This window comes from Lissotriton vulgaris, chromosome 5 (assembly GCF_964263255.1).
Source record: "Lissotriton vulgaris chromosome 5, aLisVul1.2, whole genome shotgun sequence".
NCBI lineage: Eukaryota > Metazoa > Chordata > Amphibia > Caudata > Salamandridae > Lissotriton > Lissotriton vulgaris.
The window spans coordinates 347,973,667-347,998,048 of record NC_141693.1 but is presented as its reverse complement, the minus strand read 5'-3'; the positions used below and the strand labels follow the sequence as shown (position 1 = coordinate 347,998,048).

Below are 24,382 nucleotides of genomic sequence, written 5' to 3'. Positions count from 1 at the left end.
GGACCTCATCTAGGAAGTCCTCGAAGCAGGGAATATCCTTAAAATCAAGAAAATTACTTATCAACGCTCCGCCAGTACGCTCGTTGATCAAGCTATGTGTAATATAGCCCCAAAAACTCGTTTTCAGCAATTTTTTTGAACTTTGTGTCAAACTTAAGGGATCTTCCCAAAACTGAGTCAGCCCAATTCTGTTTAACCAACTGCGCACATGTTTCAACCAAACATTGGTATTAAGCAAATCCAATCTCATTATTTCTTGTAGTCCATTTCTATAGTCTAATAGCTCAGGTGTGCACCAGAGCCTCACCCAAAAGGATAGTGGCCGTAGATTGGCATAATGATCTGTGCGCTTCATGTTTAGGTCTAACATTAAGGGTATCAGAGGAGTACTTTTTGGCAACTTCAGGAGGCTCCTATAAAATTTATTTTCACTAATTGTAAAAGCGTTCCTAGACATAGGCACCCATATGTGTGATGTGATGTGTGTGTGATGTGATGTGAAAGACATTTATAGAGCGCACTACCACTCCAGGGAGCGTCTTGGCGCTTAGACTCATATGCTAAAAAGGATGGGCGGAAATAAAGTTCTCAATCAAGATGATTAAACTAGTGATTTGCAGGCTGAGTCTACCAGACTAAAAATCCAAGTCTTAGAAGATTGTTGAATTTTTTTTCAGGTGTGGTGTTGCGCGGGTTTAGAGGCAGCATGTTCCATGCCTTGGCACCCAACACTGCTATGGACTTGCTTCCCTTTGTCATGAGTTTGAATTTTGGAACACTCATTAGGTTGGCTGTGGCGGATCTAAGATCCCGGGTGGGGTAATATCTGTTAAAATATTTGGAGAGGTATAGGGGGCCATATTTTGGCCCCATACAACGCTGCGGACTGGGCCTTAAACTTGAAAACTTCCAATGCCGGGGTAACAGCTTTGCTAAAGCTAGCCCGTGCGTTTTTTAAGATCGGTATGGTGTTCTGTGTGAGAATAATTTTACTCTTCTCTACTTGAGTTTTCCTGAGAATTTTGAGTCAAGGGAAACTCCCAGGTAGGTAAAGTTCTGAACTAATTCTAGTTTTTGAGCATTTAATAACAAGTTCCCCCTAAAAGTTCTATGGGGGTCTATGGCCATGCATTTGGTCTTTTTAGTGTTCATCTCTAAGCCCTTGTTATTACAATATAATTGGAATGAATCTAAGAGGGATTGCAGACCTCTGGGAGTTTGGGAAATTAATATTGTATCATCTGCAAATAAAAGGGCAGAAACCCTTTCTCCATTCAGCTTAGGGGAATCATTATTACAGCCCTCTAATTGAGACGGGATATAATTGACGAACAATGAAAATAGAGTAGGGGCCAGCACACATCCTTGGCGGACTCCATGCTCAATCGGAATAGTTTTTTAGGGCTCGCCTACGACGAACGCGCTGAAAGCGCGTTCTCGCAAGCGAGAACTATAGTCGTCGTCTCAGCAGTCTGAGACCGACGAAGGGAGACAAGACCTGGCCGCGCGCAGCGTTTCCCCATAGGATAACGTTGTGCGCGTGGCCAGGTCTTCTCTCCACAGCATGGCAGGAAAGGATCGGATCGCGTCGTGCGCCTCTCTGGAATGCAGGCCAGAGTCTGCAGAGAGGCTCGCGGCGCTGATAAGCAGGCTGGTTCTTTGTGTAACTCAGCGTTGTCCTTTTATAATTTGTTCACTTATATCCTTACTGCTCCTATTGCGAAGCGCTCTGCCGCCTTCGGGCAAAGTCCGCGACACACAAACACGCATAAATAAATAAACAATTGCCGCACATCTAGTAGAGTGACGTGCAACATCTAACCCACCAGCCCTTGCAACGAGCTGGGCGTCCGTGGAATCCCCCCTGCTGACCCTCTCATCGGCAAGGCTGCGCAGTCTCTCCCTCCGTCTCTCGGACACGGGGGCTTAAGGCCCCTTCCTTCGAGATGCTTGTTTGGCCTCCTTCCATGGGACAGGACTGTACACTACAAACATTAAAATAAACAATACTCTCTTCTGATGGGTTTATGTGGCTAACTTGGATCAGCTAGTCTGTCTTATTTTTGGCAAGATGGCTCAGCGACTTTACCACTCGCAGCAGGCACCTGTTGTTGTGTTTACACGGTCATGATTTTGAATAAGAGTAGGGCCATCTCTGCCATCCATCCGTCTGAGGTTGATCAAGTGAATATTATGGACTGGGTAATAGTAAGACGCTACTAGCCGGTGCCTACCTTGCACACAGTTTTATATCAACGCTGTTAATAGAGAATCATCGCGACAGCAGATTTAACACCAAATACAAAAAGAAAAGACGTTTTTGAGTTTCCAAAACTTTTCTTAGATGTGTATTTCACCAAATAGAAGTCTATTCCAGTGAAAAAAGACAGAATTGTTATGTTAATCAGCAACAGCTTTAGCTTTTCGCGTGTTTGTGTTCATGAACTATTCCCTTCCAGAATTGCAAATTATACACAAAGGGCTGGCTTTTACTCTGGAAAAAGCCAAACTTAACATAAATTCACCTGAAAGAGAAGGCATATTTTGCATTCAGCTACACGAGCTGCTGGCGCATGCTGAGTTGGTTGAGCGCCTGCTGCGGAAATGTGTGTGCTCTGCTCGTGTTACACTGCCAGGCCTGCTCCGTTTCCCCGACACCCCCTCCACCTCTTCTGTGTTTGTGCCCAAGGCTCGGCCCCTGCGTATGGTAACCATTACATCAATCTCTGCCTCAAGGAATAAACAGCAATAAAAAGGTTGTAAATTGGAAGCACGTTTACTCCAAGGCTGCTCGGCCAGTAAACGTGAATGTTTAGTTCGTGAGGAAACAAGTGTTTTTGATTTGTGTGCCCTCGGGCTGGGCTTGTGCCTTCCGTGAACCCTGCGCAGCTTTCACCCCCGAGGAAGTCCTCTTCCCTTGACACTACAGGCAGCGAGAACTTTCTTGAGACTACCCAGGGCGCCGAGGCAGGGCACACATGTGGCCTTGTGAGGCGGTCCGGGCTTTAAATCGGAGGCAGCGGTGCCGGTTGCACTTGCCGTAATTTTTTCGGGAGCCAGAGGAGATGCACCTACCTCCAAGCGGCCTGAGAAGGAGGGATCAGGAGCAGAGAGCTCAGGACTGCTGCCGATCTGACCTGTGATAAAGATATATACAAGCATTTGCAATGCAATAGATCTCGCATTTATGCGAGTTTAAGCTATTGGCATTGTAAATGACAATGCCTTTTATTTATGTTTCAAAAAGCAAAACAAAAATAAAAGGCATTGTCATTTACAATGCCAATAGCTCAAACTCGCGTAAATGCGAGACCTATTGCATTGCAAATGCTTGTGTTAGTTTGCCATTGGGTCCCCATCGCACTTTTGCAAAATTATTTGCATGCAACCTTATGATCTGTTGTAGCAAACTGGCTGGTAACCCTTGTGAGTATAAAGATTCCCATAAAAGGTCGCACAAAACTAAATCAAATGCAGCCCTGAGGTCTACAAAAGCAACATAAAGGTGCCCTTTCCTTATATATACATACTTCCAATATAGACAGCAAAATCTAAAAACTTGATCAATAGTGCTTACTCTACACCTAAAACCAGATTGGAACTTGGTGAGTACAGAATTTTCTTCCATCCATAAATTCATGCGTGTTAAAATATGCCTTGAGTATATTTTTTGTAAAATATCCATTAAACTTATCGGGCGATAATTGGATGGCTCAGTCCTGTCGCCCTTTTTAAAAATAAAACTATTTCCGCACCCCTCCAACTTTCTGGGAAATCTGCACCAGTGTGAGAAGTTGGCCTGATAGGTAGTGTTTCCAATTCTGGAACCACTGGTTATCAGTCCAAACAAACCCCAAAGATGTCAGGTTGTAAGTCAACCTTGTAGACAAGCTATCCTAGTGGTAGCATGGACTAAGCAGCCTTAAAGGCTTAACTTAAGAGGTCGTGTTAAGCGAGCTGTTTTACCACATACAATCCTGTAATCAAATGAAAGGACACCACACAAGTATATATTATAAAAATATATGTATTTATTTCTAAATTACTCCCCAGTACTCTTTATGAGGAAAGGGGCACAAGCGTTAAATCAAAAGCACTGTTAAACATATAAAGTTGCACAATTATGGATGAGGGCGGGTGGCCACTCAGACCATATACTAAAAAAGTGGTATAAGGAACACTTATCGAACAGTGGTTAGGCCTAGGGCCTAGAGATTCGCTGGGAGCAGTCAGGACTAGCAATGCTGAAGTCGGGAGTAGCCCACAGGAGACGGGTGCAGCACTGAAAGTGCGGCTCGCACCAATGCAAAGTCAATGGTGCGTAAAAGTTAGATAAAGTGAATTAAAAGATACTTCCGCTGAACCTAGAGGAACAAAACTTTAGACACAGACCCTAGAGGTGTGTACCAGTGTAAGAACACCGGCGTTGCAATGTTACCTCACCCACAGGCCGTGGGTGCACAGGGTCGAAGTGGCGTCGGGTTCTGACACGCAGGTTCTTGGCGCTTGAAGCTGAAGATGCTGCAGGCGCTGTGAAGGAGAAGTGTCCGGTGGATCCAAGGGTGGATCTGAAGTGGTGAAGACCTGAAAGCAGAGGGGCAATGTTCAAAGTCACTGACCAGTGACCACCGTGGAACCAGATTGGAACCAGGCAAAGTCGGGTGCAAACAGGTGATCAGGGGTTGCTTCTTTCTGCAGCTGCGTGGACACGAAGAGGTCAAGGACGTCCAGGAGTCGATCACGAGCTGTCCCTTGAAGGTTCTAGCTGATGGCGGTGTCGGCTACTCGATTGAAGCAAACAAGCCTTGGCTAATGCAAGCCACGGGGAAAGTGAAAAAGGCTTATTGCTCGGACCAGCAAGGTCAGAGCGGGTACTCCTTTCTACAGGAGCGAGGGCAAGTCTGGAGCAAACAGACCCACAGTGTAAATCGTAAGATTCGTCGCCAAGATGGCCGCTGACCACGTGGCAAGCGGACGGGATGGCGAGTCGAGTGGCACAAAACAAAAGGGCCCCACGCAGATCGTGGAGATGCTGGAGGGCTGATCTTTGGTGCAAATGCTGCTCGGTTGTGGGGCTTCTCAAACCCCAAAGCACATAGTCGAGGGTGCCTCGGGTGCTGCGCAGTCAGCGTCTCGGGGGTCTTTCAAGATGGCCGCTCCCATGTCTCTCGGTGCCTCCACGGGTCCCTTCTTTGCAGGGACTGTGGATCAAGCTGGGAGAAGTCTAGGAAGCTGAGTCTTGTCAGGCTCTGCACTCGGACTCCGGCGGGAGGCGGCGGCAAAGCAGACGTCGAGGTGCTGGGTGATGCCTGTGTTCACAGGGTGGCCCCTCCTAGGCCACAAGGGAGATGCTCTTCAGTCTTCTGTCATCAGAATGTCGAAGTCCAGTCGTCTTCTTAGTTTAAAGTTGATTTCAGGATGATCTGAGTTGCATTGGCAGTGCTCCCACTCTTATTCCAATCTGAGGGGTGGATCTCCTGCTAGGTCCCTCCCCTATGGGTGGGACCAGGAAGGGGGGTGGTTACACCCCCTTTCCTTTGTCCAGGTCTCACTGGAGCTGGGGCTGGGCTGCCCCAGAACCGGTTTGACCGGATTATGCAAGGGGAAGCCTTGTGCTCCCCAGGCACTGTCTGGTTTCATTCAAACCTCCCTGCTACAATCCACTATCTCCTGTCTGGGGTGGTGTCACACCTCCCTGTGACAGGAAATCCTTTGTCCAGGCCTCCTCTGCTGAGTTTCGGTCAGCAGCAGGAGGTCAGACATGTGTCTGTGACAGAAGCATCCATTTTGTGGATCTGAGGCTCTTTTAAAAATCAACCGCGTTTTAGCAAAAGTAACATGTCGTCCCCTCTAGAGGGGTGGAATGCTACCCCCGTCGCCAGGACTGGCGAGGGGGTAGTATTCCAAATCGTATGACACCTTACACGACATGTTTTGATAAAGCCAAACCAGAGTTGACATATAACCGAGAGGATTATAATGCACTTATTAGTATATGGTTTGGCATTATCCCGGAACAGCTAAGGGAATTGGTCCCGACAGCTGCAGACAGGCTCAGCTCATGCTAGAGCACCATCTCACATTAAACCACGCACTCTGCCTTCAGGATTGTTAAGGCCTGCCATAGGAGTGGCTCACAGGTTTATATGTGTCCAGATAGGTTTAGATATAGGCATACTATATCTAAGCAAGGGGTGATTACACCACCTTGCCCCAGCTGAGTGATCAGCCAGTTGTGTCAATTTTAGATAGCCAGCCAGGGGTGGCAAAAGATATGCTGCAGCCCCTGGTAGGCCTTGGATGCACCTATGCCCTGGGCACCTATAGTGCTCTGTACAGGGGCTGATAAGGTGACCCAAGCCAATCTAGTTATGCACCTAGGGTACATGGAATCCATTTTACAGAGAGAGCAGATAGCCTGGGGCCCTGATTAGCAGGGAACCAGGCCAACTAAGTCGAAAACCAGCTAAACACAAGGCAAAAAATCTGGGGTAACCATAGTCAGGTAGCCACCTTCCTACATAACCCCCCCCCCAAACGAAAGGAGATAAGGCTATCCTTGGCCAGGTAAGCCTTTATTGCCTGAGTGGCCATATAAGGAAGTACCTGCACTAGCATGGGTACCCCCTGTCTCATGGTCCACTAAGCAGTCCCTCACCCTAGGGGTATTAGAGGGTCTCCACCATAGGGAATCACTACATTGGGTGTGTTTATGCAAAGTTAAAGGCTGGTTTGGATATGGAGTATTGAAGTGAGACTCCACTAATTTTGGGCTCAACTTCCTCCAATTATCTTCCACCATGTGGGCCTTTCTTTCTTCAACTGAGTTGCACTGAGCTCTCAGGGTCAACCTCTGGCTACCTAAAGCTGGAGGCTGGGTCCCTCTGTTTGGCTTGATGGAGGGACAGTTCAGGTTTGGGCCCTTTGGGTCCCAGGTTTGGCTGTGCCCAACAGAATCCATCTGTGGGAGGTCCCTAACTGTTTTTAAGGGGGCTCCCTTAGGAGTTTTTAAAGTTTTCACCTTACTAGGCCTACTAGTTTTGGTGCCCCTAATCTGTTGATGGGGGTGCTTTATTTGACAGGGGGCCCTCTGGGTCTCACTGTCCTTCTTGTCCTCTGCAGCCCTGGGCTGACTAAGGCAAGGTAGAGAGGGGCAGGTTACCTGCTCCAGACTGGATCCCACCTGAGAAGGGTCCACTGCCATCAGAGGCTCTGTCAGGCCAGGCCTATCAACCTCTGGGGCAGTTCCTTCATCAGGGGTAAGATCAGTTCCCTGAGGAGGCTGATCCTGTCCTACTGTCTGGTGAGGGGGAGATTTCTCTTCCTCCTCCATGCTCTCAGTTTGGGTGGAGTGATCCATCATTTCAGGCTTCACAACACACATATCTGTTTGAGTTTGGGCTGTGGCCATCACAGCCCCACCAACCTTTTCAGGAGGAGACTCAGTTTGGGTTTCTGCTGTTATCATAACAGCTTTGCTATTCTGTTTTGGAAGAGCTTCTGTTAAAGATGGGGCAGAGAGTTGCTCAGCCCTACCAACCTTTTCAGGGAGGACATCTTGGATTGGGGCTGTAGCTAGTACAGCCCCACTAACCTTTCCATGGGAGTTTACCATTCTGGAATGGATTTCTTGTTCAACCTCAGCCCAGGCTGAGATTTCCAAATCATTACCCAGTAGACAGTCTACAGGCAAGTTTGGTGACACTGCCACTCTCTTTGGGCCAATGATACCTCCCCAGCTGAGACTTACTACTGCCATGGGATGATTTGTTTGGATGCCATCAATGTTTGTTACCTGGTATCTGGCACCAGGTAAAAGTTGCTTAGAGGGGACTATACAGTCAGCCACCATGGTGATGCTAGCCCCTGTGTCTCTGAAAGCTTCAACTTTCAAACCATTGATGATGGGTTCTTGTCTATATTTGCTCAAGGTATTTGGGCAAACAGAGAAGTTGGCAAACCCCATGCCAGTCTCATAAACAAGATCATTTGGGGATGGGGACCTGGATAGGCCAGGGTCCCCCTGGGCTCCAAAAGTAAACCCACCCAGATTCCTGGGTGTACTCCCACTTCCTGGGGGATTACTGCTGACAGTAACAGGAGGTGTTGGAGCTGGCTTTGGAGGTATGTTTTCTTTATTGCCATTCTTGGGACAACAGCTGTCTGTTTTGTAATGCCCAACCTGTTTACAGGCATGACAATAAGGCTTTTTCTCAGTTGATGAAGTGTCTTGGGACCCACCCCCCTTCTTGGAGTTTTGGGGCCCTGGGGAAGTGTTTTCTTTACTTTTATCCCCACCCTTATCTTGAGGCTTGGTAGACTCCTTCTTCTGGTTATTGTCCTGATTCTTAGGCCTAATCCTGGTTCTGACCCACTTATCTGCCCTCTTTCCCAATTCTTGGGGAGAGGTCAAATCTGAGTCCACCAGGTGCTGGTGTAAGAGCTGGTTCTGACAATTACTTAGGATCTGCTCCCTCATAATCAAATTATACAATCCTGTGAAGTCATGTACTTTGCTGCCATTTAGCCAACCCTCCAGAGCCTTAGTTGCACAATCAACAAAATCAGTCCAGTCCTGAGTCTGTGTCTTCTGGGTATCTCTGAACTTTAACCTGTACTGTTCAGTGGTTAAGCCAAACCCATCTATTAGGACACTCTTCAGGACTTTGTAATTGCTGGCATCCTCATGTCTGACAGTGAGGAGCCTATCTCTCCCTTTCTCTGAAAAGGAGTACCATAAGACTGCTGCCCACTGTTCCTCAGGAACCTGCTGTACCATGCAGGCTCTCTCCAGAGCAGTCATCCATTTGTGGATGTCATCCCCTTCCTGATAGGGGGGCACAATCTTTGTCAGGTTTCTACTATCATAGGACCTGTCTTTAGGAACTTTGCTGCCACCAGTGGCATCTAAGCCACTCAATTTCTGCTCCCTTGCCAAGGTAAGTTTAGCTTGAGCCAAGGTCAGTTTAGCTTGAGCCAGAGCTACCTCCTCCCTCTCTATCTGGAGTTGGACAGCCCTCATCCTGGCCCTATGCTCTTTTCTCTGGGAGGAAGTCATTCCTCTTTGAGATTCTCTTGAGGCACTAGAAAGGTGAGAGTCCCTTGACAGAGATCTCTCCCTTCTATTACCTGGGAGAATTTGGTTATGAGATCTGGAGTGGTGCTGGCCCTCTCCATTCCCATGTAGGTCCAAGTTGGCCTGGTTAAGCCTGGCAACCTGTACCTGGTTTCCCTGCTGATCCTGATCTTCAGGCTCTTCTACATCAGAGCCTTCCTCTTCCTCTTCCTCCTCCTCTTCTTCTGGAAGATTCTCATTCTCAGGGGAGTTTATCCCTTCACCTGAATCTAAGGGAGCCTGACTCACCTTATCTAGATCATCCTTTTCTAGGAGAGCTATTAGGGAAGGAATGGTAGGGCCTCTGCCCTTTTTTAGCCCCCTGGCTGTGCACAAGGCACTCAGGTCTTTGTGGCTAAGGTTGTCATATCTGGATGTTGTCCCTATAGGATCAACTTCTACAGGAGCAGAGCCTGAGGCTCTACCTGTATCAGACATGACTGCTAGTGAGGTGTAAGTGGTGCACTTACCTACACCAAGTGGTTTCCTACTGTACCTTGCTAGTGAGTTGTAGTCAGGGTGTGCTAATCCCTTTAATCTACAACTACTAAGTTCAGTAGAACTTAATATGCTAAGCTTTTGATTTATATGTACCTAGAGGTACTTGATGTGATCTTTCAATTTGATAAAGATTGCAATGGTAAAACAAACAGCAAGCTCAAATCCGCACCGCTGCACACCAATGTGAGAAGTTGGCCTGATAGGTAGTGTTTCCAATTCTGGAACCACTGGTTATCAGTCCAAACAAACCCCAAAGATGTCAGGTTGTAAGTCAACCTTGTAGACAAGCTATCCTAGTGGTAGCATGGACTAAGCAGCCTTAAAGGCTTAACTTAAGAGGTCGTGTTAAGCGAGCTGTTTTACCACATACAATCCTGTAATCAAATGAAAGGACACCACACAAGTATATATTATAAAAATATATGTATTTATTTCTAAATTACTCCCCAGTACTCTTTATGAGGAAAGGGGCACAAGCGTTAAATCAAAAGCACTGTTAAACATATAAAGTTGCACAATTATGGATGAGGGCGGGTGGCCACTCAGACCATATACTAAAAAAGTGGTATAAGGAACACTTATCGAACAGTGGTTAGGCCTAGGGCCTAGAGATTCGCTGGGAGCAGTCAGGACTAGCAATGCTGAAGTCGGGAGTAGCCCACAGGAGACGGGTGCAGCACTGAAAGTGCGGCTCGCACCAATGCAAAGTCAATGGTGCGTAAAAGTTAGATAAAGTGAATTAAAAGATACTTCCGCTGAACCTAGAGGAACAAAACTTTAGACACAGACCCTAGAGGTGTGTACCAGTGTAAGAACACCGGCGTTGCAATGTTACCTCACCCACAGGCCGTGGGTGCACAGGGTCGAAGTGGCGTCGGGTTCTGACACGCAGGTTCTTGGCGCTTGAAGCTGAAGATGCTGCAGGCGCTGTGAAGGAGAAGTGTCCGGTGGATCCAAGGGTGGATCTGAAGTGGTGAAGACCTGAAAGCAGAGGGGCAATGTTCAAAGTCACTGACCAGTGACCACCGTGGAACCAGATTGGAACCAGGCAAAGTCGGGTGCAAACAGGTGATCAGGGGTTGCTTCTTTCTGCAGCTGCGTGGACACGAAGAGGTCAAGGACGTCCAGGAGTCGATCACGAGCTGTCCCTTGAAGGTTCTAGCTGATGGCGGTGTCGGCTACTCGATTGAAGCAAACAAGCCTTGGCTAATGCAAGCCACGGGGAAAGTGAAAAAGGCTTATTGCTCGGACCAGCAAGGTCAGAGAGGGTACTCCTTTCTACAGGAGCGAGGGCAAGTCTGGAGCAAACAGACCCACAGTGTAAATCGTAAGATTCGTCGCCAAGATGGCCGCTGACCACGTGGCAAGCGGACGGGATGGCGAGTCGAGTGGCACAAAACAAAAGGGCCCCACGCAGATCGTGGAGATGCTGGAGGGCTGATCTTTGGTGCAAATGCTGCTCGGTTGTGGGGCTTCTCAAACCCCAAAGCACATAGTCGAGGGTGCCTCGGGTGCTGCGCAGTCAGCGTCTCGGGGGTCTTTCAAGATGGCCGCTCCCATGTCTCTCGGTGCCTCCACGGGTCCCTTCTTTGCAGGGACTGTGGATCAAGCTGGGAGAAGTCTAGGAAGCTGAGTCTTGTCAGGCTCTGCACTCGGACTCCGGCGGGAGGCGGCGGCAAAGCAGACGTCGAGGTGCTGGGTGATGCCTGTGTTCACAGGGTGGCCCCTCCTAGGCCACAAGGGAGATGCTCTTCAGTCTTCTGTCATCAGAATGTCGAAGTCCAGTCGTCTTCTTAGTTTAAAGTTGATTTCAGGATGATCTGAGTTGCATTGGCAGTGCTCCCACTCTTATTCCAATCTGAGGGGTGGATCTCCTGCTAGGTCCCTCCCCTATGGGTGGGACCAGGAAGGGGGGTGGTTACACCCCCTTTCCTTTGTCCAGGTCTCACTGGAGCTGGGGCTGGGCTGCCCCAGAACCGGTTTGACCGGATTATGCAAGGGGAAGCCTTGTGCTCCCCAGGCACTGTCTGGTTTCATTCAAACCTCCCTGCTACAATCCACTATCTCCTGTCTGGGGTGGTGTCACACCTCCCTGTGACAGGAAATCCTTTGTCCAGGCCTCCTCTGCTGAGTTTCGGTCAGCAGCATGAGGTCAGACATGTGTCTGTGACAGAAGCATCCATTTTGTGGATCTGAGGCTCTTTTAAAAATCAACCGCGTTTTAGCAAAAGTAACATGTCGTCCCCTCTAGAGGGGTGGAATGCTACCCCCGTCGCCAGGACTGGCGAGGGGGTAGTATTCCAAATCGTATGACACCTTACACGACATGTTTTGATAAAGCCAAACCAGAGTTGACATATAACCGCGAGGATTATAATGCACTTATTAGTATATGGTTTGGCATTATCCCGGAACAGCTAAGGGAATTGGTCCCGACAGCTGCAGACAGGCTCAGCTCATGCTAGAGCACCATCTCACATTAAACCACGCACTCTGCCTTCAGGATTGTTAAGGCCTGCCATAGGAGTGGCTCACAGGTTTATATGTGTCCAGATAGGTTTAGATATAGGCATACTATATCTAAGCAAGGGGTGATTACACCACCTTGCCCCAGCTGAGTGATCAGCCAGTTGTGTCAATTTTAGATAGCCAGCCAGGGGTGGCAAAAGATATGCTGCAGCCCCTGGTAGGCCTTGGATGCACCTATGCCCTGGGCACCTATAGTGCTCTGTACAGGGGCTGATAAGGTGACCCAAGCCAATCTAGTTATGCACCTAGGGTACATGGAATCCATTTTACAGAGAGAGCAGATAGCCTGGGGCCCTGATTAGCAGGGAACCAGGCCAACTAAGTCGAAAACCAGCTAAACACAAGGCAAAAAATCTGGGGTAACCATAGTCAGGTAGCCACCTTCCTACAACCAGCTGCTAGTGTATTACACAAAAGGTTAATATAAGGCGCACAGACGCTAATTTCATGTTTGTAAAGATCGCCTGGGACTTTATCTAAGCCTGGTGCCTTGCTATTTTTTACTGCATTAATAGTTAGCTCAGTTTCCTCTATATCAAACTCTAACATACGTTCACTGGAGGTAAACCAAGGTATATCCTTATCCCAAGCACCTGTATACTCTGGTGCTTTATAGAGCTGTGAGAAGTGGTCAACCCAGGTCAATTCGTCAAGGTACACATCCTAGACTACTCTTCCTATATGGTTCCCGTTCACCACCAATCTCCAGAACCCAGCTTGATCCATACTTTTGGCTGCCATTAACAAGTCTGACCAACTTTCCTCATCCCAGTTTCTTCTCTCTTTTGCTTGAATGTTCTTATATTCTTTTCACGCCACCTTAATCTCTACTGGAGATTTACTTTTTATTGCCACTAAAAGTCTAGCCTTGCCAGAACGGCAATCCTTACCATACCATGGTTTACTATATGATAGGTTATTTGTCTTTTGATGTTTTTTTTTTGGCATTTTCGTTATCAATGATATTAAAGTTTTAAAAAACCCAATATGTAAATCAATAAAGGTGTTGCCCTCCAATGGTGTACTTGTATAACTTGAGAAAGTGTCAGCTAGGAGCGGGTAAATACCTGCAAGCACTTCTCCATGCTCCAGTATATGTGCCCATTTTAGTGATCGACGGTTATTACTAGCCAATATAACATTGTTGTTAACATTTAGAGGATCTAAGACATTATCAGTGCTTACACAGAAAAGTAAGGTGGGAGCAAATAACAATTGGAGTGGACGGTGGTCACTTTCAAACCTAGGCATAATCTCTAGGTCAGTTAAGTAGGGCCAAATATCCAAGGAGACCAAGATGTAATCAATTTTGCTTTGTGAGTTGTTCCTTACAAAGGTCCAAGCTTTTAATAGGTCTGATGGAAGATGGCCGTTGCATGCCCTCAGGCCGTACGAGGCAGTCAACCTCATAATTTGGACGGCCAGTACGGTGCAATGCACCGGCTCAATATTGTCTAATAGGGGAATGTTATTAGCCCTATCCTCCTCATCAAAAACATCAACAAGACCTGTAATTGGTTCATAGGAACAATTCGGGTCCCCACCTAATATCATGCTTGGTTTCTCTTCCATGCTATTTAAGAAGCTATCCAGCTTTTCCAGTGTCACTGACTCCTTAGACAGAAGCGAGTGTCTATTATATACGTTAAATAGATATAGCACCCTGCCTTCGTTCGTAACAACTTTCAGGCCAAGTATATCCACTGAATCAGTATCTAATATTATTAGACGGACCTTGAGTGTTATCTTTACCCATATTGTGAGTCCCCCCCCCCCCCCCCCACCCCCAGAGGGCCTACCTCTGACAGAGGGGACTTCATCAATATTAAAGGTCTTATATCCTACTCTGTGCAGCGTACTAAGCGCCCAGGTTTCCTGCAAAAAGCAGATATCACTTGATTCTATGTAATTACACCAATCTGGGTGACTTGGATTTTTCGATAGGCCTGCTATGTTCCATGATATTCATTTTAAATTTAAGGGAATGCCACCAATGTTATCTATTTGCATTCAAGTTGTTAATGAATTGCGTGGCCTCTCCCATGGTCCCTTTCCAGATAATGAGACGGTCATCAATAAACCTATACCACTTTACAATGTTGTTGGACATAATGTCTGGGAATGTCTGTATGAGGACCTGTTCCTCCCAAAAGCCCATATGCTAACAGGCATAACTTGGGGAGAAACAGGGCCACATAGCCACACCCCTGACCTGTTGAAACACTTGATTAGACACACACACAATTTGCAATTACACTACCTATGAAAAAGAGTAATTTAATATGAGACTTCTAGCTGTTGATTCCTCACCTTTTGAGTAGTCCCCAGGCTTCAGACTGAATCCAGAAGAATTTCAGTAGTACCTCTGCATGCCAATAGGTGGTGCCGTGCCTCTCTACAGGGACTCTGTTCTGTTAATGCCGTGCGGGGCTTATGTAGGTGCCACCCCTGCATGCTGGCGTTCATTTCTTTCTGCACCATTGGATGCAGATACTGAGCTACCTTGCGTCTCTTTGAGGCCCTTATGTCAATCACAAATTTCAGTGTGCAAGGGAAATATCACCTCCTAAAATTTCGGGTTTTAGACCCTGTAAGGACTGCCTCAAGCAAATCTCTGTGACAGATCCTCAGGACCTACAAACTGGCTGTGAGTGCAGGTCTTGAACGTGAAACAGCGCAGGACTAATTGATTCGGCAGCTAGGACGCGGTCCTCTGCTATGGGGCAAGATAGTCTTTCAATAGTGAAAACCAAATTGGCAGTATTTCACAATCAGGACATGTCATTCATGTCCTACCTTTCACATACACTGCACCCTGCCCAGGGAGGTACCTTGGGCCTACCATAGTGTAAGAAAATGGAAGTTAAGGACATGGCAAGTGGGTGCACTTGCCAAGTCGACATGGCAATTAACAAACTGCGCACAGACACTGCAGTGGCAGGTCTGAGATACCTTTTTAGGGCTACTCATGTGGGTGGCACAATCAGTGCATCAAGCTTACTAGTAGCATTTGATTTACAGGCCCTTGCACAATTCACTGCACTTTACGAGGGACTTACCAGTAAATCAATTATGCCAATTGGGGAGAACCAATTGTAATAATTTACACAGGGAGCACTTGCACTTTGAAACTGATCAGCAGTGGCAAAGTGCCCAAAGCATCTAAGCCAACAAAAACTGAATCCAGCACAGCATCAAAAAAGTCAGGGGAAACCACGCCAAAGCCAAGTCTAACAAGGACCATCCTTGAAGCTTATTCTGCCCAAGGTGAAGATGCCAAGTACACTCTTACCAGTTTTTCCCGCATTGCCAAACCTCCACACACCATTTTATAACAAACAGCAAGTTACTTTGCATAGTACATACACAATTGAAGCTTTCCCAGAGGAACAAAATGGGCTGCTCTTTATTTTCAAACAGCATTTATGTGTTAATAGTTGGCACAAAACCATTCCTTCGATTTTCAACATATGCATTAGTACAAAAGAGGTACAAAAGGGGGTGGTAATGGACGGAGCATCTGAACCAATCAAACACTCACACCCAGTCAAAAGATCTGGGTTTAATCCATCACAGTTCTTTAGCCCACTCTGCCACCCCAGTTCAGACATGGCTATATGCAAATCAGTCTGACCCTGTGCCTCATGGGAACAGTCCAGCCCGAACTGCCAAGCCATGCCTTCCCTGGACCGGAAACAAGCTTCCGAGGACCAGTTTCTGGCATTCCAGCCGTCTTCAGCCCGGCTTGCTTGAATCCAGTGGCAATGTGAGCAAGGGACTCACGTCTGAGCATACCCTGCCACACTTATGGCGGCCAAAAGCGGTACAAAAGGGAGTGGTAATGGATGGAGCATCTGAACCAATCAAACACTCACACCCAGTCAAAAGATCTGGGTTTAATCCATCACCGTTCTTTAGCCCACTCTGCCACCCCAGTTCCGACATGGCTATATGCAAATCAGTCTGACCCTGTGCCTCATAGGAGCACTCCAGTCCGAACTGCCAAGCCATGCCTTCCCTGGACCGGAAACAAGCTTCCGAGGACCGGTTTCTGGCCTTCCAGCCGTCTTCAGCCCGGCTTGCTTGAATCCAGTGGCAAAGTGAGCAAGGGACTCATGTCTGAGCATATCCTGCCACACTTATGGCGGCCAAAAGCGGTACCCCCTTTTGTACCGCTTTTAGTACAAAAGAGAGCATTTGTTATACCTTGTACAGTTGTCTCTGATAAACATACAAAGTTTTACCACATAATAAATAGTCTATGGGCAACGAAAGGCCTAGGGAGCCAAAGAAAAGAAGTAAACTGAGATATGAAGCGCTCCACAACCCCGGCAGCTTTAAGTTGAACAAGTGTCACCTCACCACTGCGTCATATGTCTAATTGAAGTACAGATCTCTGTACTGGGGTGAATGTATGACATTGTTATGCATTCTGTACATCAATTGTTCTTTTTGCATTCTTCACCCTGAGTGGGACGGACATGTCCAGATGTGGGTCCTGTGCTCTCCATGCTACTGGAGTCAAGCTATCCTGGCTGATGAGGGCTGAAAGCCCAAAACCGGTCCTAGGTTGCTTGTTTCCAGTCCTGGGAGGACCTGGCCTCTCAGTTCTGGCTGGACTGTTCCCATTGGGCGCAGGGTCAAGGCTGATTTGCATATGGCTGGGTCCAAACTGGAATGGCATGGTGGGCAATAAAACAATGGATTTAGGCCCAGATCTCTGTACTGTGGTGAATGTAGGACATTGATCTGCATTCTGTCCATCAATTGTTCTTTTTGCATTTGTCACCTTGAGTGGGATGGGTATGCTCAGACGTGGGTCCTGTGCTCTCCTTGCATCTGGTGTCAAGCTATCCTGGCTGATCAGGGCTGAAAGCCCGAAACAGGTCCTAGGATGCTTGTTTCCAGTACAGAGAGGACCTGGCAGTTCAGGCTGAACTGTTTCCATTGGGCGCAGGGTCAAGACGGTTTTGCATATGGCTGGGTCCAAACTGGGATGGCATGGTGAGCAAAAAACTATGGATTTAGGCTCAGATCTCTGTACTGGGGTCAATGTATGACATTGTTCTGCATTCTGTGCATCAGTTGTTCTTTTTGTAATTGAAGTATGGTGCCATAATAGCCTTGTTCCCAAATATCACTCAGAAATGACTTACTAATGCAACAGATCAAACACTCCATCTTAAGAGAGTTTGGGGCAATGCAAATTTAAATATCCCTGGCTCAGCACCTCCAACAGTAGTTTCCGTAGCCTCTCTAATCTCAGGTGGGCACCCTCTAGGTTACTTGACAGCCTTTCCATAGCTAGTATGGTCCACAATCTAGGATACTGTTGGGAACTGGGGGCAGATCTCAGGCATCCTATCACCGGGAACGATTCAGTCATATCCCTTTGGTATAATTCCCAAGGTAATTATTTTGGGTTTCATCAGTATGGGGTATCCCAACACGTTCTGTAAAATCTTAGCCACTTAAGCCTGGAAATGTTTTCACATAAGACAACCCTACCAGATAAGCAAACGGTCGCCCACCGCTCAACAAACTCTCCAACATTGGGGTACATGTGGTTTAATCGTGAGTGGGCGTAGTCCCATTAATATAAAGTTTTAGACTGTATTTCCCTGCTCTTTAGAGAAGATAACCATCCATATGTCTCTGCTCAACAGAGCCCATCGTCTGAGGGGCTGCCTGCTCAGTGACCTCTCCCGTTCTACTAAATTTAGTCATTTTGAACATGCATCGGATCCAATTAATAAAAGATATAACTTGTAGATCACCCCTTTAAAGCCTCTATAGCTTTGGGAACATGGTTTTCAATTGGGTTCTAACTGTGGTGGCAGCCTGTTTTATGGCAGAGTTCAAGACCAAATGTATTTTCTGAGCATATCTCCAGCACTATGATCTTTTTAAGAAAAATACAAACAGGGCCTTTTATTTACTCAGTAAACAGCTGACACTGCTTTTGAGATGTATTTGTGTGTGTCTGTAGCAGACTTCAAATTGCAGATGGCTTTTGAGAGATGGACACTCGTGCAGTAAATCAATAAAATGGTTTCCTTATGTGAAAGGAATTTTCCTCCTCTTATTTCTTGCTGCCCAGTCCTTGGGTCTGCCAGATTGTAGGGCAGGGTTATTTTGCACAATTTGGTTGAATGTGTGGTGGGAATATTATTCTCGCTGTAGAGCTTCTCAGCAGAATATATGGTAGACAACAATGAAGTTCCAACCTTTTAATTTTGAAAGTTATGAATCAAATCAGGTACTTCTTTGTAGTCCAATATCGACATTTCTATACGGTTCATACTGGACACATGTTAACTTTCCCAAGAGACATACTCCTACTACCCACTTCTGTGAGACATTTAATATTGCTGCACATGCTAATTACTTAATCGGAATGTTTAAACTTAATACCACTTGCAGATATATTTGTACTGACTTCTTCATCCATTCTAATCATAATTCCCACTTTTCTATGGACATTTTGTTACTCATTGTTCCCATAAGCGCACGAATTACTGTCTGCATCCTTTTGATGTTTGTGTCACCAGTGTTGTGCCCCTGTGCTCACATAGCATAGATTGTGCTCTTTTCTTTCAGTGTTTTATATTGTTCTGGTACCTTTTACTTTTCTCACTGTTTGTGTTGGGCTAAGGTTGAAGGACATTGGTACAACACCTCGAACGCTGATTTTAATTAAAACTAAATATATATCAATTTTACTGCTGTCTTGCCTATGCTTTAAAGTTAGTCTCTATTACACTTGTTCTACCAAAAGTAGCTCAGAATGCATGGGGTGGCAGTCTCTGCCAGGTTGTCAATTGGTTGGCTTTTATGGCTAAAGCAACCACCTCCAATGGCCTTCTTTCTAGTTTTGGATAGTAGAAGTAACCAATGGCAATCGTGCACCTTCTAGAATAATGTAACTTATTTATTTTTAATCTAATTTCCTTTTTTTCTAAATAGTTTTTCTGATACTTGTTTCCTGGATTCGGACGGTCAGGCTACCTGCGATGCCTGTGTTGCGGGATACACTGGACGCCGCTGTGAGAAGTACGTACAGATTCATGTACAGAGAATTATTAGTGAATTGTAAAATTATGTTTGGGTTTAACCGATATACCTTTACTCGGTATACTGCAGAACCTATTCAGAGACATTGTCCAATTCTAATAACTGGTTACGTTAACTAACAATATTTTTGTCAAAATTCAGCTTTGCAGGTGGGGTTCCGTAAGCACTGGAACACCTTATTTCTAATTGCATTAATTAGACACATCTGTATTATGTTACTAATTTGTCCTCTATCCTCTCGTTTCCTTTCTTGAGTCTTGTGGAATGTTCTTGTGTATTCGAAGAATATCACAAGAGCCTGGTGGAATGGGGGCTGTAGAGTTGACCATATTAGTTATCAGTATTTTTATTAAATACATACATTTGATTATGCGGAATTTGTTTTTTGTATTGAACCACCAATGAATGCATTCCGACGCAAATAAATATTTTCTTACTTGAAAATTGCCTGTAGAAATCCTGTTCATCCTTTGTCAAAGTTATGATTTGTCGCCTTGGGTATTTCACTACATTTTGTATGTGTTGCTAACTTGGTTACCTACATATGCGATAACCCTTGTGTGCTGACAGTGCAGTGGCCCAGGTCGCTAGTTTGACTATTGTCAATTAACATCCAGGTGTTTTGTTCTAACTCTTCCTGCTTGAACTATCTAAACAGTTTATATGTTAAAAGTATTTTACACTTCCTTCTCCTTGTTTATACTTTGCTCCTTATGCTAAGCATGCAGTCTCAAGTAAGATCACTTTTCCAGGGCATCCTTAAACATCAGTGTGTCTCGGAAACCTGTTTCTCTCTCGTATCTTGGGTGCAAAGGCAACCTTCTTCTATGAAACACTGGGTGGACTTTTTCCTGAAGAAGCAAAGACTACACACTGTAGATAAAACCTTTGAGGTCTCCTTCTTCCAGTACATTTAATTCTTCATGGACCATGGTTTTTCAATCACCTATGTCTATTAATTCTGAGAGAGCCTCCTTATTTTCTCAACCCTGGAGGCCGTTAAAACTGCTAGTCTCTAGTTTAGGATGCATTGTGGTATTGGTGATGTCACTTGCAGAGACTGTAATCCCTCTCCACAGCCATTACCAGATTCGAAGCAGTAAGTGGTTACAACTGATAAATGCCCAATGAGATAATAGATTGCTTCGATGACCGCTTGCCACGTGGAACCAAAACTATGGTACTTGAATCCTGTTCAAAACCCATATTCAAAAAGGCTTTTTAGGATTGCTTCCGTGCCTTCACTACAAGAATTATAATCCCTTTCAGGCGTAATATTAGAGACGGTGTGGCTTTGGCTCAAGTGTTGATTCATATTTTCTTCTTTTAGATGTGCTGCGGGTTATGAAGGAGATCCCATGCAGCCTGGTGGTAAATGCCAAGGTCAGTATTCATCTGAATCTTTCGTCAAACAAGGTGGATCTTGTCTTAGCTTTGTGCTGTGAGTCTTGAGCAAGAGTACTCCCGGGCAAGACATTGAGGTTGAGAATAGAGTCTCATTCAGTATAGGCAAAGGGGTAGAGTATCAGTTCAGCAGCCATGACCTCTGATCAGACAAGCCACATTCTGCCTTCTGTTTCTTCAGTTTCATTTAAGAGTTAGATGGATATGCCTAGCACCTTCCTTTGGATGCCCCTGTCATCACACATGCCTTGAGTATACACAACCAGTCCTGCCTTATTGTAAAATTGCTTGTCATCTTGATTTTCCCTGTAGATAATAGCCTGAGGAGATGTGATGAGAGGGGCAGTGCTTCCAGCTCCTCCCAAGCCTGTCTCTGCAAGGTTAGTACACTTCAACCCCATAACTATTACTTTCTAGAACTTGAATATGCTTTGCTGTAGGAAGTTGAATAATTGTATGGAGAACCAAGAGAGTTGCCAAAAGTTGAGCACTTCTTAATGGCTTACATAGCCAGGTAAATGTCGATCATGACAAATACTATCCCAACATGTGCCAGAGTGCTATAGCCTTCATAGTCCATCAGAGAAAAGCGTGTAAGAAATATCCAATTTGAACTGTAAACCTACCTCGATCTCTGCTAGCGGATAAGGTGATAGGAACCTGGTGCAGCAACTGATTTTGAGAAACACTGCTTGTTCAGTATTAATTTAGCTGTATATCATGTTGAGTGAGTTGATATTTATGCTTCACATTAATCACCTGAGCTTCAAGTTAGGCTGGTTCCTTCACGTCTTTAGTCCATTTATAGTGCATGGTGAGGTCTTTAAAACCTATTGAAAGCCACATTTATCAACTTAGCCCAGGCCTGGCATTGATAGCTAGTAATGCCCGCTTGTCTGCTCAGTGTTTCCTCTTTTGCCTCTATAATATCATTCTCATATGAGGGAGAATGTCTCGCTTCACGTTATAAATTGTATCAATTGGTACAAATTTCTTGCAGTTTGATTGGCGACGTTTGTGACCTGAAATCAAAAAACTCAGACTACCCATAGTCACAGAATTAATTAAAATATCCCCCACAATTTAAAAGTATGCTTTAATTATATTTTACATTTCCGTCTGTCATGATCCGAGAAAGTAGGTTAAGTATTTCCTGGCTGTTAATGCTTAGCCAGGTGTAAACTAGAGGCAAGCTATTCCTTCAAAACGTTAATCACTAAAATGGTCTCCTTTTTATTTCGTAGTAATTTGGGTTCAGTTTCAGTGTTTATTTCGGAAAATTAAAAAATTAAATCTATTCCAAAAACATGTCAAAAATGCAATTAGGACAACTATTTTTTTCAAATATTAAACTATTGCATCATTTAAAAATAAATAAATAAAAAAAAAATATATATATATATATATATATATATATATATATATATATATATATATATATATATATATATATATATATATATATATATATAAAATACATGCAATACACTAACACGTAAATTGCCATGTAGGGGCCAACCAAACTAAAGATATGTCTCAAAATTAACATAAGTTATCAAAGTATTTTAACTTAGCTGCAATTGTTTTTTGTTTCCTTCTCGAAGTCTTATGTAAAATGTACAGTGTTGAATTGTATTTTAGTATTACCTTTGCCATTCCATCACTGGATGCTTCTCCTTCTACTATTGAGCATGTTTTCTGTTGTCAGTAGCACAGCATCCACACCCCATAGAAACGGTGTGGGGTTTGGATGCTGGCATCACAGGACAGTTTACATAATTCTGTCTGAAATAAAATCTTGCACCGTTAATTAGAAGGTTGATACAATAAAGGGCCGAAAATGAACACCATCTCTTTACAAACACTATGATGGGCAGTATATTGCCCTCTTGGCCTATATAGTGTGCTTTTGCTGAATATCAGATCGACAAAGACCAAAAAAATGAACCAGGACACACATCTTTATAATCTAGAACTAAAGACACAAGGACTGCTCAGTAGTGCTTATTCTGTGCCTGAAACTGTCTTTCTAATCCAAAATAACACCACTGACTTCTAGGTAGACCGGCAGTCATTTAGCAAGACTCCATCAAAGCCTTTGTCTTAATGCGGGTTTTCCGGCTGTGTTCAACTACCATGTATGTTGTGCTGGTTACATGAATGCTTTTAGCATGTCTTAGTGGTAACGTTCATAAGGTTGGCCTTTAAAGACTGCACACTGGATACTTGAGGGTATCTTCCTCACCATACTGTAGGGAACTTCCCCTTGTATCTGTTGCCTGTGATTTATTTCTTTATTTTCTATTTTAGCCAAACGTGGAAGGCACGCTCTGTGACGTCTGCAAGAATGGGGCTTTCTTTTTGAGCGAGAAGAATACAGATGGCTGTCTGAAGTGCTTCTGCATGGGTGTCACAAAGCAGTGTGCTAGTTCCTTCTGGAACCGGGATCAGGTGCGGTTTCCTGACACCCCCCACCCCAACCCCCCTTCCCACCACCATGATATGGGCAGTAGAAATTGGTTTCCAAATAGCTACCAATGGTGCGATCCAACATGGACCCATTAAGAACGGCCACTGAGAAATGAGATGGACAGCCTGCACAAAGGATGTTCTTCTACATTTCTCCTTAGATATTTTATGTTTCCACTTGCACGGTTTTTACCCCCTATTTGCCCCCTGTCTCCTGAGCATGGACTCGCCTCATGATGGACTGAAGTAGGCGGTGTAAATGTTTATGCTGTGATTTAAAGGGAATTGTTCATAAACTGTGATGGGGTTGATTTTATTATTTGTATGAAAAAACTGTACAGTTGCAGATGGGGTTTGTGTTTTTGAGTGATTGTATAGTACAAAGGGGAGGGACCACTTAATCACAGGTGGAATTATTTTCTGACATCCCTGTCATTGTAAAATTTACTTGAAGCTTTCATGTTATTCTCAATATTATAAGCACAACATTTGATCAGCTCTGGACTACTGTATATCAGTTGAACAAGGGTAATCCCCATTCTGTCTGCCTCCAGATTGTCCTTTTGGCCCTGTTGTCTGGGGCAAGAGGGGTCAGAGGTTAATGACATCATGGATATTAATTCAACTAAATACCATTAGTGGTGGAAGAGAGATTGAGCACCAGACACTCACCATATGAACCTTTAATGAGGAGAAGGGGTACCAGTGCCAGAGGTACCAAATAGCAAGCGTTGCTACCCTTGGCTTACCCTATTTGGCATTTAAGCATGACAGCCCTCTTGTTGAGCTAACCATGGTGGAAGGTGTACGGCTTGCAATGTACTTGTAATCCTAAAATGTCAGCTTTCTTCCACAGGTCCGGGCTGCTCATGACAGTAGTGAGAGATCTGTATTCTCCCTTGCAAACATTGCAAACACCCGCACTATCAACCAGGGCATTGCTGTCAGAGGCCAGTCGGAGCTGATGTTTGGTGCTTTTGCTGCAGTCCCGAGAGACACCTACTTCTGGGTCCTGCCGGAACGCTTCAAGGGAGACAAGGTACAGTGCATGTTAGAGTAATGGGATGGTTACAACACCTTCCTTTACATGGCTAATTTCAGAATTTTAATATTGCTAAGATGTTTGTTGAAATTAGCATATTGATTTATATTGTCTATCTAAAGAGATGATGCATAGAGCTCACGTTTGCCCGATTTGTGCATGATAATGTGACACTAACAGAACCATCTGCAGATGATTTAACCAGCCTTTTAATGGGTCCAGACAACATTACAAATAATATAATTAAT

General features: G+C 45.1%; 1 protein-coding gene across 19 annotated transcripts in view; it reads left to right on the top strand.

Annotated features, from left to right (window-relative positions):
• HSPG2 (heparan sulfate proteoglycan 2) overlaps window positions 1-24,382 on the top strand; it is a 936,289-nt gene that overhangs the window by 393,463 nt on the left and 518,444 nt on the right. For all 19 annotated transcript variants that reach the window (XM_086921606.1, XM_086921602.1, XM_086921600.1 and 16 more), the window contains 5 exons: window positions 19,112-19,198; window positions 20,550-20,602; window positions 20,936-21,003; window positions 22,934-23,074; window positions 23,949-24,131. In XM_086921606.1, the coding sequence (XP_086777732.1) occupies window positions 19,112-19,198; window positions 20,550-20,602; window positions 20,936-21,003; window positions 22,934-23,074; window positions 23,949-24,131 (532 nt within the window). The remainder of the gene's footprint in view (window positions 1-19,111; window positions 19,199-20,549; window positions 20,603-20,935; window positions 21,004-22,933; window positions 23,075-23,948; window positions 24,132-24,382) is intronic.